This window comes from Arvicola amphibius, chromosome 10 (assembly GCF_903992535.2).
Source record: "Arvicola amphibius chromosome 10, mArvAmp1.2, whole genome shotgun sequence".
Lineage (NCBI taxonomy): Eukaryota > Metazoa > Chordata > Mammalia > Rodentia > Cricetidae > Arvicola > Arvicola amphibius.
In genome coordinates, this window is record NC_052056.1 from 29,480,411 (window position 1) to 29,496,340 (window position 15,930).

The 15,930-nt window shown below is 34.0% G+C and overlaps 1 protein-coding gene across 1 annotated transcript in view; it reads left to right on the forward strand.

Annotated features, from left to right (window-relative positions):
- The window catches only part of Cadm2 (cell adhesion molecule 2), a 211,215-nt gene that overhangs the window by 124,121 nt on the left and 71,164 nt on the right, over window positions 1–15,930 (forward strand). The window contains exon 7 of the mRNA XM_038344371.1: window positions 10,239–10,417. Coding sequence (XP_038200299.1) covers window positions 10,239–10,417 — 179 coding nt within the window. The remainder of the gene's footprint in view (window positions 1–10,238; window positions 10,418–15,930) is intronic.

The window sequence follows — 15,930 nt, forward strand, 5'->3', positions numbered from 1 at the left end:
TATCAAAATTTACTCAAATTAAAAAGCCCAATACAGTCACTTTATTTGTAAGGTACTTTCAAAGGTATAATACTAAAAACTTAGTCCTAAATTTCCATAATAAAGATATAGCCACATTCTGTCGTCCCTTTGCTGAAACCCATATGGTCCTTTGCTCCCATTTCATGGTTTTAAAATTTAATCACACATTCACTCTCTGGAAGCACAGAAGTGGTTATCTTGGAAATGAGACTGAATATTTTGGTTTTGTTTGTAAAACACGGAGCTGACTCTGGGTAATCTCCACGGCTGTTATTTAGGCTGAGCATCTGTGGTGTGCTGGGCACTCAATCATTTTCAATTAAATGTTCCAGTGTCTTGTGAAAGTCCCTTCAGAGTCTGCAGAACCATGGTTATAGACCCACAGAGAATATGCACTTCTTGAGCATTTTCCAGAAAGCCAGGTTTCTTGCAGAAAAGCCTATTATTTTGAGAGATTATGTAAATGCTTAGGTGAAAATCCAACTCAGAGTGTCTCATATTTAAGAGACTGGAAAGGTCCCATCATATTCATGGGTAAGACTTTTAAGAAGTGTACCTGTCAGTTCATGGTATTTAAAATATGTCATGTATGAATATAGTAACTGTAGAAAGCACAATTTTTAATCTTTACGTTAGCATTATTATAGAAATTTCATGTGTGCTTATGTATAACAGAATCATTAATACTATAATTTTAGGGAGATATCATGAACAAAAATTACTCTTATTCTTACGATTACTAGAACATTAAAGAAAACATGAGTCATTACAACTGCTCCTTAAAGAATATGCTCATTTGTTCTTTGAAAAGTTCTAGGCAATAGTATTTTTTCTTTCTCAACCTTTTTTATATAATATTTATTGCTCACCAGTATAATTTACAAAGGAGTTTGTTATTCACTACTGGTTAAATATTTTGACTATCAAATCCTCATAAATATATGGATGGAACAAAATATGTAAACATAATTAATTCTATAGAGATTAGGCATTCTAGTCAATGATGTAAAACAAACCTTTTATTCTAGAAAAACACTCGTTTTGTTTTCTAGAAAAAAAACTATACTTAATGAAAACATATACAACAAAATTTCTGGCATGAATCTTGATTTTTTTCTTTTATATACCACACAGAACTTCAATTCTAAAAGGTAAGCATTTGAATGTTTAAAGTTTAGAAAACAAATAAACAATAAACAAATAAACAATAATCTTCCAAGTCTCAGATATATGGACATTTACAAACGGTTCTAATATAGAAGAAAGTGATTAGGGAGTGCCTAGACATCCAGCTCTTCAGAATTCAGAGTGGTAGAGATATCCAAGATGCTGGTGGGACAAAAGAAATAAAAAAGGAGGATAGCATTTTTTCAAAGGCAGGGGAGTAGAATGGCAATGACCTTGTTCATGGTCAGCAGAGTACATTGCCACGGCAAAGCAAAGGCGGGAGAGTGGCATGTTCTCCAAGAAGGCAGAGGGAAAGACTAAGATCTGGTTTTCAGAGAAGGAACAGAGGTGCTTGGCTAGATACAAGGACACTGCTGTAAGTTTGAGATGCATTTCAATTTGTCTTATTATATTATCAAACCAATTTATTTGATCCTTCTTTATAAAACAGAAATCAGAAGACAATAGAAAAGGAAAGACATTGTAAATATGGGAGGCGTGGGGAGGATATGTAATGAAAATGTAAAGGAAAAGGTAGAGCTAGTTTTCCTGGGGACATGTGTTATACAGAGCTTTTTAACGTAAAAATATCTTAAGTAATTTGAAGATAGATGTATTAAACGTGATATCTGCAATCAATCATACTGTTAGGCCACCCTGGGAATGAACATGCTAAATTTTAGTCTTTTTAATACATTATCAAAAAAATATTCCAACATTTTAGCTCTTGGGAAAAAAGTGTGCCACTAAGAATATTCTATTTAATAATGCAGAAAAGTATAATCCTTTAAGAAAAATTTCATTGAAATTATTAAAATATGCTTTCAAAGCTTAAGTTCCAGATTCAGTTACCTTCAGTATACATAAAGCATTTTATCCCAGCTACAATACAAATGAGTTATACCTAATTATTACTTCAAGACAATCTGTTTTAATATTGGACAAGAAGCAAGTCATGGAGGAAAGTAAGTTTTACAGTGGGCAGTGATTAACATAAAGGAAGATCGACAAATTTAATTCTTTTTTATAGTAGTAAAAACAATGGATGTAACTCTTAGAGAAATAACTCTATCATTTCAACCTAACTGTTAACTGAATGGTTTTTGAACTCAGGGTCGATGCCAATGCTTGAAATATATGTAGAATATTACTACAGATTGTATGAGGAACATATCTTTTGACTATTTGTAACAAACGACTGTGTATGTTTTTAATTTAAGATGATTGGCGCCGCGCACTGCGGCCCCGGTCTGCGCTCTATGCGCTAGATCCCAGGTCGCGAGCTTTGGGCAAGGGGCTGGAGGTTGAAGGAAACACACGCAGAGACAGACCAACAAACAGACCTTTAAACACTGGCACCAAAAGCTCCTCTTTATTAGCACCATGTAGCTTAAATACACTGCAGTCAATGGCCAACAGGTGAAAATCCCATCCTCTGATCCTCTAAGCTAGGCACAGCTTCTAGTAACTTTAATTAGAAGGTTCTAGGAGGGAAGAGCAGTTGAAGTCCAGGACTCATTAGTCCCAACAGATTGCTATGAGTAATAGTCTTGGAGAAATCATTTTCTGATTTTTTTCCTACTTCACAACATTTTTAACTCCCAACAAAGAAAAATTACAAAATGGTTCTTTGAATCAGTTTTAGGATAAGAAGAGCATTTTTGTTCTTTTTAAAAATTCAACTTTTTACCCATTTGCTTTAAAAGTTATTAAATACAAGGCAACTTCTTCTATTATTTATCTTCTTTCTGTGTCCTGTCCCTTCCTGCTTTCCCTCTTGCCCCTTTCTCTCCTTTCAATATCAATTCAAAGTTGGACCTTATCTTAAGAAGCAGTCTCAGTCTGTGGAAGTGGGAACATGTATAGGTAATAGTCTACTAAGGATTCTTCTCTTTTGAACACAATAAAATTACATTTTTCTACATTTACCAATTTCAAACTGATTTACAATTCATTATTCTTTCATATTCATTAGTTTTCCTCAAACTTGACAGCGTAAGTGAAGAGATTTTCCCACAACTATACAAGATAATTTCATAATCTAAAAGGCTTTGCTTAATTCATAAAATGAAACCAAATGTTTATGTAAATCAAACTAGCTCTTTCAGTATCCCATGGAAATATTACAGATAATATAGAAGAATTCTGTTTTAAAAAATCTCTTTGTGATTAGAACTGGACTGAGCTCCCAAGGTCCAGTTGAAGAGCAGAAGGAGGGAGAATATGAGCAAGGAAGTCAGGACTGCGAGGGGTTGATCCACCCACTGAAACAGTGTGCCTCTCTTAGGACTGGAGAGGAAGAGAAAAGAGGGTATGGGGGAGGGGGAGGGAGGTGAGAGGATGGGAGGAATTGGATATTTTGAATGGTATTATTTATAAAGTAATAAAAATTTTAAAAAAGTATTTGCAAATATGTTCATAAACACACATATCACTACTAAAAGGTTATGATGTGTGGAATATCTGTTTGCTGTGGAAATAGGATCATGGTTAGAGATGATGTTGGCAATTTCAGACCTGCTGACATAAATGAACAAAATTTGGTAATAAACTAATGACTTGCATGCTTTTTCTTTACCCTGTCTCATTCCTTACTGGTAGGATCAATCTTTTCTGTATTTGGGTTCTGGTTTAATGAGCCAGAAAAGTAACTTTGTAGTATCAGAATGTCATCCAACTGTATATTAATTTATTGTAAATATTGGTGAACAGTGGTCAATAAATAGTTTTATATTCCTTTATAAATAAATAAATAAATAAATATCTCTTTGATAATTAAAACTTCAATCAAATCTGGTGACTAAGTATGGGATTTTTAAACTGAAATGAAGCCATTGGGCATTTCACATGATCACAAGATACACTGAGCAGAACAATATTGAAGTTCTGCTTTGTCATTCAGGAAACACTGAACATAAATAATCATAAATTCCTTCCTTCTTTCTTTTGAATCAGAACATGATACCTTCTTGAATGCTATTACACTGAATACTTTTCATTTACAAAATTTCATAACTATTTTAGGGTTACATCGCAACTTACATACTACTGTGAGGGAAAAATTTTAGAACCTAGGGAAGGACGTAAGTATTTGTGGGGATGTTCAATCTGGATAGAGTTCCAACTTTTGTATGTTCTTTTATCTCTGCCCAATTATATAAACAGCAGAAGAAAGATTTGTTGGACAGTCTAAATCATGGAACTCACTATTGTATAACTAAATTGCTTATTGATTCTTTGCTCTTCTTGCGAAACCTTTTTCTAAAACAGAGACAAATCATCATGAAGTCCGAGAGAAGGTTCCTGTCCACAGTCCATGCAGAGTAGACCAGGAATAACTTCACATAGAATTGAAAGGATTAGAAGAATTACTAGTACTCAAACTTCCTGGATTAGTGACCCAAAAAGAGACTGAACTAAGAAGTTAGAAATCCAAGAGGAGTTCTTCTAATCGGTATCAATATACCAAATAAATTGGCAGTCAAAGTTAGTTATAACAACATTACTTTATAAATGATAATGTGTGAATGGCACTGGAAATCTATGCAGATATTTCTACAGTTGACACACTACATTCATAAACAGTCACCATGACAATTGCCAAAATGTGACCTAATCAAGGAAGATACAGTCAGTGACCATGCCAATCTACGCAGGGCACAGGGAAAATCCCCCAAGGTCTCATTGCAACTAAAAAATTACAAGCAACTAAGAAAAACTGGGAGTGACAGAGACTGCTGTCTTCCCCTAAAGAAGGACATAACAGTCAGTTATTTAACGCCAACCATGATCCCTGAAAATATATTTACCTGAAATATTCTACAGACTGAACAGCTTATAGACAAATATCTATCTAGGTAGGTAGATAGATAGATAGATAGATAGATAGATAGATAGATAGATAGATAGATAGATAGATCCATCCATCCATACATACATACATACACACATATGTACACTCAATAATGATTACTCAGGGGAAAAGGACATAAATTTGAAGGAGAATAGAGAGGAATGTATAGAAGGGGTTGGAAGAAGAAATGATGTAGTTAAATTATAATCTCAAAAGAAAAGCTTTCCTAAAGAAAACTGTGTGCTAACTTTTTAAAAATTTCTGGCAGAGCCGGGCGGTGGTGGTGCACGCCTTTAATCCCAGCACTCGGGAGGCAGAGGCAGGCGGATCTCTGAGTTCGAGGCCAGCCTGGTCTACAAGAGCTAGTTCCAGGACAGGCTCTAGAAACTACAGGGAAACCCTGTCTCGAAAAACCAAAAAAAAAAATTTCTGGCAGATTATAATCTCTTTCATTAAATCCTTAAAATATAAAAAATTATGAAAATCTTTGGTTTCTATTCTTTATACAACCTATTCTCCTAAAAGAACCTGTTAGAAAATGCCTTAGGTATACTCCTTTAAATTCATATATATAAGTTTATAGATTTGATAGACAAAAGAAAAATGAAATTTTAGCTAATACTGGTAGTCTCAAACTTCTAATAATCTTGTAATAAAAACTTGATATTCTGTAGTGACTATGTTAACATTCTCACTGTAGAGCTGGTTGGTTCTTGATATCTCAGTTCTACTGCTCTCCTCTCTCCTGTTACTTCTAATGTCTACCTCTTTTCTATCCTCATTGCATAAAAACTTTAAACTGGAACTTCTTTTGAAATGATCATCTTTGAATGCCCCCAAAAGAGGGAATATTGTTATTCATCTGTAACAAGAAACTCCATCATATGAAGGTTCCAACTAGAAAAGGCTAGGGATCTTCTATTTTAAGATGAAACACAAACTGTATCCAAGTCATACTAAACCACTCAATATTAAGTTGAACATTTCAAAATTACTTAGGGGCAAGTGTAAGTTATTTATAATCTGTATATAAACTCTAAACTTCATTTCATTAAAATTGTAACCAATTATGTGAACATCTTTTTACCACTTTGAAGACTTATCTCCCAGAGAAGAAACATGGATGTTTGAATGATTTAGTTTAATGGAATACTGACTTCAGTCACAGACTCATCCTGTCACCAAATATGCAGAGGCTGCTTTATTTTCTTATTCTTTTCTTTGTTCTTCTTTTGCTGTTTTATTATACATCCATTTTCTAGAAGAGACGTGTTTTATTTAGGAAAAAATAAATTTACTTTTTTCCATTTTTTTATTTTTTTATTTTTTATTTTTATTTTTTTCTTATTTTTTTTATTAAAAATTTCCATCTCCTCCCCACCTCCTCCCCTTCCCATTTTTAAAATGTTAAATATAGACTGAGCAGTTAAATTTCAACAATTATTTAGATTTTTGTTTCTATATAATTTTAAAATTCATATCTAAATTTAATTGTGCATTTATAGAACCATGTGCTTAAGAGGAAATTGAAAACATGTTAGCCAATTAGAAGAACATTATCACCATTTATATTAGGGGTATTAGTTTTGGGTGTATGCACAATTGTATCACTGTGTTTATCAATCTCAATTTATACATCAAGAAAACATTGTCTTGCTATTATAAATGCTTCCTTTGAGAACAATTGAAAAGATTGGTGTCTTAAATAAATTATCCATGTTATTTTTATTATTGGTTTATTTATAAGAATAAAAACATTTTATAAGGCTTTGTGAAAAATGAAAAATTCTCTTTTAGTTTTGATACAAGTATTTGTTTTATGTGACCTATTTTACCATTTCCAAGGATGCTAAGAATGTACACATATAAGGTCATATGAAGAGTTCCAAAATTCAATTTATTAAATTCTAATGGCAAGTAGCATAAATAGTATATATGCAGCAAGTAGATATTTATTAGTATTTGTTTTTCTTTTGGTAGTGATATTAATAAAATTTTCTAATTCATTGGATGAGAAAAATAATAGTCTCCAATAATTTCATTTACTTAGTTTCTTCAATATGTTCATGTAAAGATGTTTTCTCAGAAATCTTATGAGTATAACTCTGATAAAATTGCCTCCATTTCTTTGCTTTCTCTTTCTGAAGAGATAGGGGAAAAAAGCCAAGTGTTTGCTATTCTCTTTTAACACACTACAATAATTTACCCTGGTCACCAAAATATATGTGGCAATTGGGTGTCCTTCCAGGGACATCAACAATGAAACCTGTTATTCACTTAAATTCTGACTCCATGTAGCTGGAGATAGTGTCAAATCCCACAGTAGGGAGGCTCAATCCCAGGAAATGGCTACTATGTCTTAGGCCAAGTACACAGAGCAGACTGTAAAACATCCTTCTGACCCACAGGCTATGAAGCAGAATTGCCATGACTCCATCCCTGGGTTCAATTAATTTGCTAGAATGTCTCCTAGAAGCACTTCTCTCTTCATTGCAAAGGTTACTGCAAAGGGCACAGATGGACAACTAAAGTAGGGGATACCCAGGGGAAGAGGTAGAAGAAAAGGACAAACTGGGGAGACTCAACCTTGGGAAAAAAGCTGTGTTCTTCTTTACTTATGTTTATATTTATTATTTATTGTTAGTCCTTCTACACTTTCTTACCTCGCTTCCATCTCTGCTAACTCTCCTTCATATCTGCCTACCCTTTTTGCAGATTCATAATTTTCATTTTTGTTTTGAGACACATTTAACTTGATCGGGGCTATGTAGACTAGAGCTATCCAGTGCATCCTCATACTGTCATCAGCTGGAGCACATTTAGATGTAATGACCACTTTCTCCATGAGTCTAACAGTAGCAAAGAGTTCAGCAGCAAGGGCTAAGGATCCCCAGCTCATCTCGTTCATGTTCCCTGTCAGCGGGTCATTCCTGTGTGGACCCCATGTTGGTATCCACTATGCTGCTTTTTGTCTGTGATTATAATGACTGCGTCTTGTTCAGAAGATACCATTTTGTAGCCCTTCTCCCATTTTCTGTCTCTTCCATTCGTTCTGCCCAATCTTCTGTAATGTTATCTTAGTTTTATTTTGGATTGAGCATTCATCCATCACTTATTCTGGATAGCTTATGAGTTTCTGCATCCATTATCATTCACGGAAAAGAATCTTTTCTGATTAAGGCTGAGGGTAATATTTCTCTGTGCATATAAGTACAAATATTTCAAAAGCAAAGTTATGACAGGTGAATTTTGCTCAGTAACAGTATTTAGTTACATTCCAGAGCATGGGTTCTCAGCCTTTTGGTCATTATCCTTTTGGGGGTTGTATATTGGATTTCCTGCATATCAAATATTTGCATTGTAATCATAACAATAGTAAAATTATAGTTATGAAGTAGCAACAAAATTATTGTATGACTGGGGGTCATCACAACATAAAGAACTGTATTAAAGGGCCTTAGCATTGGGAAGGTAGAGAACCCTTGTTCTAGAACCTATGATACCAACCTGCCATGTGTGGTTATGCCCATATTTACACTATAAGCCATTGTTTCCTTCTTCTAGATCAGGCCTTAAAAACTATCAAAGAGCAATGTTTACTGTTTTGTTTGTTTGTGCCACAACTCCACACATGGGCACATCTTACCTGGCAGATTTGTGTCATCATTTAGGGGATTCACAGCTGCATAGGCCTGCAGATTACTCTTCTCCCCCAGCAGCCTGCAGGTACAGGGTCAGGTAGTAAGCTTCTCGGTCAGTTCCAGACTAATACCTCTATAGCATCCAAATGAGAGGGGTGTGTGTGTGTGTGTGTGTGTGTGTGTGTGTGTGTGTGTTTTGGAGGGTGTCTTCAGCAAATGGTCTTAACATCTTACTCTGGAGTACAACCAGGTAGATGAATGCCAAATGTCTCCATTGTTTTGGGGAGGTCTCTTGAGATTAGCAGATCAACAACTCAAAGAGGAGTATCCTGTTTATAGCAATAGGGGTGTTGATTGCTAACTCATGGCTTATTTGAGCAGCTTTCCCACGCATGAATTTTCCATAAGACATTAAGTCTTTGAATTTTCATGGAGGTTGCATTATATAGATCTGACTGTTCATATCACTGGATATGGTTACTAAGTGAACCTCAACCTAAGTTTCATTACAGAATTTCGGAACTCAGAAGGTCTTAGCTCTGTACCTAAGTAACCCCTTCTGGACTCTCTAGGAACCCAAGGAGAGTGCCTCATAGTAAACCTCATTATAACAAAGGACATTTTTGTGACACAAATAGTCACAAAGGATTTAGAAACCTTGTTGTCTTTATCAGAAACTAGTGTCAGTATCAAAGTACTTTAGCAGTACTCCTAAGCAAAAGTCTTCAAGAACACAGTCAGGGACTTAGACAGAAAGAAATATGTGTATTTCATATTATGTCAACTCTGAAAAAATCTGGAGTATCGGTAATTTCATGTAAAGTGGACATAGTCATCTAATTCAGTGGTGAAGGGTTGCTATATAATATTATATATGTATATATATATATGTATGCATGTATGTGTGTATATCTATGTGTATGTGTGTGTATGGTGTGTGTGTGGGGGGGGTTTCCCACAATAGTGTGTAGAGGGACAACTTTCAGGACTTGTACTCTCTCTACCACATTTTTCAGTCACAGAATCAGGATTGTCAGCATTATATGGCAAGTGCTCTCCCGTCTCCCTGGTTTCTTAATCCGTTTTACTAAAAAAATGATTTTAAGCAAATTCCTCAGGAGAGTAGGAAAAGTGGTAGAGATAAGGGAGCGAGGGATGCTTTCAAGAAATGCCATGCCATAAAGGTGGGCCCATGTTATAAAGTGCTAGATAAACCTAAGGAACAATTGTCTAAGAACATCCAAAGAAAGTAGTTCATTATGAAATGTTAGTCATTGACAAAAGCATCTGGACTTGGAACCTACCTAAGGAGGACACCAGAAGTGGCAGCTACAGTTACTCAATAAATTTGTTCCTAATATATATCAGAATAAGTAGAGCATGATTAAATTGTATTTATTTTGCCTCTAACTCTTCTGAGTTAGCACAAGCTGGTTATTGGTGCCTTTTAAAAACTACCGCATGGAAGTAAAAAGGTGTTTATATAAATTGTTGGCTTTTGTTCAACATTATTATTTTTATTTTTTTTCACTCTACATGCATGCTGTATCCAATAGGCCAGAACCTGTTCTGTGGACAAAGGATGGTGCAGAGTTACCAGATCCTGATCGAATGGTCGTGAGTGGTCGAGAACTCAACATTCTTTTCCTGAACAAGACGGACAACGGCACATATCGATGTGAAGCCACGAATACCATTGGCCAAAGCAGCGCAGAGTATGTCCTCATTGTACATGGTGAGTTCTTTGGTAAATATTACATGGGATAGGAGGAAAACCACGGAGAAATGCTAAAATCTGTCAACATTATTAGAAAAATCAGGTAATAGGTCTTCTTTTTCTTTCAGAAGGACTTATCATGAGTGTGAATGTCTTCAAGATAGACATTTAATGTGTTTCAGGTTTGACTAATAAGAGAAAATTAAAGTATATATGAAAAATAAAATTATTTTGTGAAAACCCTTATTACAAGTAATTTAATTTGCTATTTAGTAGTGATTTGTAAATTACATTAGTGGTTATCTTTAAATTTAACAGATATGATTTTGAGTCATTATTCACAGTACTAGAAAACATTTTTCTTAAGCTAACTTCATTATATTATCATTAAAATGTGCTTCCTAAACACTGAATTACATCACACAAGAGATAATAATATGCCATTGGAGCACAGTAAAGGCAAAAGTTCACAACTGAAATGTTTAATTTCTTATGAGTAATAATTTGAAATTTTTTCTCATGACTGCACTTAACTAAAAATTGGTTTGAATGCAAAAAGGGTAGAAATGGGCATGAGTAAAGGAAATGAGTGTTTTACTTTCAAAACACCACAGCTTCTGCATAAGGAGGCTTTAGTATATGACTAGAAGGGAATGCCTCATAAATACCGTAATAAATACAGGTAATGTTCTTTGTATACCTGCTTCTGGCAGTTTCTCATGTATGCCAGTACGCACTGTGAATCTCCGAAAGAAAGATTTACCAACAGTGGCAATGCTTCCCTCATATATTCCACCAGGAAAATATTTTACTGAGCTTACTATTTTATCTTTTGTAATATCACAAAATAATGACCCATAATTGTATAAAACAAAAAAAGTAATAAATTCAATGGACTTTAAGAATCATGGAAATAATGTGTTTTGTGTCTTTCATCTGAATCCAAGTATAAAATACTGCTATAAACTTGGATGAGTCAAATACCTTTCAATAAAAAAGGAAAAATATTGGAGGGATTAATTATAATTCTCTGAAAGTGATTTAATTTTATAGAAAAAATAATAGCCTTGTTTTGTCATATTTTCAGGTATTTACTTGTTATAATACAGTAAGAATGAAGAAAATAATATAATAACATATAGTTCTATTTTCAAAATTGTTGTTATATAAAGCCTCTCTTCTTAACACACCTTGCTATTGTAAACAGTGAAGACATATAGTGCACAGATTTTTTCACAAATAGTACACCAGGAGTTGTACAATTCTGGGTTCCATTTCTAATATGTTGTGAAAAGTTTAAAAAATTATGTTAATTAGACTGTGTTAAAGGTGGTAAACTCATGTAGGTGAACATTCCACGTTCATTACCAGGCAGAGTATAAAAACTACCTCTTTAATCACAAAACTTCTTCAGAACTTAGGAGCAGGATGCAAAGGTTCTTATGTGTGTTCAACATGCGCTCTCACCTTAAGTCTGGCATATATGATCCATCTTAAATTGTCCAAGTAAGTGAGAATCCTGCCTGCATGTTGTGTAGCATGACTCACTGTGTTCACAGCAATGCACCTTAAGACTGTAGAGAATTCAAAGAGAAGTGATTGAGAAATAATATACTCGGATACGTGACATTTTTTCTTTTAAAGAATTCAAGTAGGGGAAAATTCATGCTATCTCAGTGTTTACAAGCTGGCAATGATTTTTTTTTCAATAAGCAAGCTGCCTTTAGGTTCTTGGCAGTTGACATATTTCTAATAAATATTTTTCTAAGCGCTTTTTAAGAATCATTTTTGGCTTTGCTTTTGAACTCCAATTCATCAAAAGCACCCCATAGATTAATGCTTTTCATGCTGCTAGATAGATGCTGTGAAGTTCAACAGTAGTTTACCTAGTATTACTGCGAGAAGTAATGAGAGGCTCTGCGAAACAGTAAAACTATATTACACTGTGTTTACAGGGGCCTCCAATTGGGTCCGTTACAAAATGAAGGGAACTTTTTTCCCTTTGCACACTAGGGATAATGTTTCACTAGTCACTGGTTGTATGAATATAAAAGCTGCACTCTTCTCTTAATGGTTTGGCTGTTTTGAAACCCCACTAAATGATAAAATCTGAGTGACATTTTGATCTACAATAAATGCTACATGTGATAACTTATGATAACTTTACCCTTTTACATTTTACTCCAAGGTTGATTTTTTTTACATCTGCTTTGATGATTTAACATAACTCTAGTACAGAAAGGATTTTACGACCTGTGAGTCACATCTGAATCTATCAAAGTTGCCTGCATTTGTTGATTCCCATCATGACGGAGGTTGGGAAACTTGTTTGTAAAATCACCAACCACACAGATGTTAGGCTCTGGTTAGATATGGTGCAATGGGAGTACATGGTGAAGTTTTATGGCATTTAATTGTAATGACCTTTGATGTTTTGGGTTATACACACTACAGATTTTCTTCAACTCCTCTCTCCCATTATATTTTTAAATTTTTCAGCTTTAGAACTACAGATGGTGGCATAAACTGCTGGTTTAACACTTGACTTCAATGAAAGCATCACTGAAAGTCAGTAAACAAGGAAGTATAAGAGAAAAGATTACAAAAATGAAACCTGTGCCTCTTAAAAGTACAGCAAAGGAGACAGCACTTCTCATTAATAAGCTCAGCAATAGAAAATTAAGTCTATTAAGAGCAAGAATTAGTTATTCTATTCAATTTACATAAGCATCATAGCTCGTTATATTTATTTATAAAATGTTAATAATTCTGTTATTTTATCATCCTTTTTAAGGAAATCAAAATATGTAAAATTGACATATTATAGCATTTTGTTCCGTTTGTCTTTTTGTATTTTGATAAGTATGACCAAAATAGCAATTTGTTTACTCATCAATAATTTGGTATATATCCTCTGATTAAAAAGATAATATTAAACTAAAATAATTTGCATTCAACACAATGATAGCTTAACAGGGGCAAGAAGAAATAACAATACAAAAGTAAAGAATTAAGGAAAGATGGCCATGTAGATAAGCATAATCTGTGACATTGCAGAGCAAGCATCAATATTGTATAAAAATAAATGCAACACTAGAGTTCCATATTACTCTTAAATAATGGCATACATCAAAAGCAAAATTATTTAGTACACTATCAGTTACACAGATGTACCCTGAATTGGACTAGTATTCTTGTATATCACTGTGAGCCTAAATAGATGGCGACATATTTGACATCAGTGCTTACTCAACAGTCACATAGTAATGTTCTTTTCCCCTCCAAATCCTTCTAAAATGCAGTACACAGAATATTAATTCAGTACACATTCTTAAATATAAGAAAATTCAAAATTCTTGTAAAAAAGGTTATAGGAAATTTTTGCAGTATCCACCAGCATGAAAGCTAATGATATATTTAGCAGGATAAGTTCAATAAACAGCCTTGTTTCTCTAAGAAAACATTCATTTTTAAGAAGCTTCATAAATTATTCTTCCCAAGCAGCGAGCACCTGGAACAACATCCAACTACTGAAGGCATCAAAGTAGATAGCTATGGCTATAAAGAATCACTGGTTACCTTAGTCATTTTATAGTTGAAAGAAATTAAAATATTTCATATTTTTCTCACCCGATTAAAATTGTCCTCTTGGGGTGAAAACGGAGAGTGAGATGACTCACCAAATAAGAGAACTTGTTGCCAAGCCCGAATGGTTAAGTTTGTTATTGGGACTCAGGTGGCAGAAGAAGAAGACCTATTCCGAATAGTTTCTCTTTTATCTCTACCCCTGGGCCTAGCACGTCTGTTTTTCAAAAAAAAAAAATAAATAAATAAATAAAACAACAGAAATTTGGAGTCTTTAGTCTTGACAATATCACAACTGTATGAAATATGAAGTCCTTGAGATGTAATATATATGAACAGTGATAAGTCCATATGCTCTCAAAGCTTAACATAGTTTACTCTTACATTTATCAGTGTATTTTTGTCAACTCATATGAGAGTTATAAGTTCTGCATCAAATATGCAAACACACACCTATGATGCTGGAGAGTACACAAAATACACACAATACACACACACACACACACACACACACACACACACACACACACCTAGAGGTATGTAAGAGAAAGTGTGAGAGAAAGAGAGAGAGCAGAAAAAGTAAACTTATTAAACAATAATAAGGGAATATTTTCTTCGAACTCCTTTTAAAACATGGTATGCAAAACATTAATTCAGCAGACATTCCAAGAGAGCAAGAAAATTCCAGCAGCTTGCTTTCTGAGATTTGTGAGACCTGGCAAGGTAGGCAGAGAAAAAGACCAGCTGTCTCTTCTACCAATAGAGGCACAATTGGGGAGGTACACATTGTAAGCCAACACTGCACACACTGGTACCAAAACTTCAGTGGAAAAAACAGGCCATATGGTCATGAACACACATATTACAGAACGTTCCCATGTTCTTTCTCTTGCTTATCCATAGTTAACCTTTGTATCACAGCAACACTTACATCTGAGTCAAAATTAGTTTACCATTATCAGACTTATTATACTGTCCTTATTTTATTCTATAAACTAAATTAAAAAATTTAAGCACTTCACTATCTTATACTGTGCTTCTTTGAATGAAATCACAAGCTATAAACTTTTCCGTGTTTTAACTTTACATATATATACATACATATATATATATATATATATATTCATTTCTATGATATTTAACCTTTATAGCCATATAAAACATCAAAATTCTCTACAACTATTATTTTGATATCATGGATCAAAATATAATTGTAGTCTGCCTCTGTTTTTATTCTCCCAATCAAGTCTCACAGTCGTTGATTTAATAGTTCTAAAATATTTTTAGTTTATTTGTTTCTTCAGGTGTTTATTGAAATAAACCCTGATAAAAATGGCACTGCCATTGTTTATTGGCAAGATAATTACTTTAGTAATAACACATAACACACATACATATACTATGTGATCCATCATATTTTATTGTTAGTTGGTAAGAGTCATTATAAAAGTAGTTTAATATTTAAAAGAAATTAGTAGTAAGAGAGTATTTCTTCTATAAACGTCTATGTGTTTTAGAATGAAATGTATCACGTCATTAAATGTGCCTTTCCAATTTTAAAAGTCAGCTACAATTGCTACTTTTCTTATATGTAGTATTAATAATAAATGTCGATAATGCCCACAGACAAATGCTGTATAAATATATTATAGGACATAACATCAAAGCCAAACTTCTGAGGTGTGTAGTGCACTGTACCTCTTCAGAGTGTAGGGGAGCAGCTATTTTCCACAGGGATGCAGAGTACTGAAAGCAAATGACTTCTCACTAGGATAGACAAACACTGAGGCAGGGAAATAAGCTTTCTTCACTGACTGTAAGAAACGTTTCTAGAGTATCACTGCGGAAGGATGCTTAAAAGAAATCACACACTAGCTCAGAAATGAGAAATAGATGGTTATTTATTTAGGGGTAAACTCACAAATCAGAATCTTCTGCTTGAACGG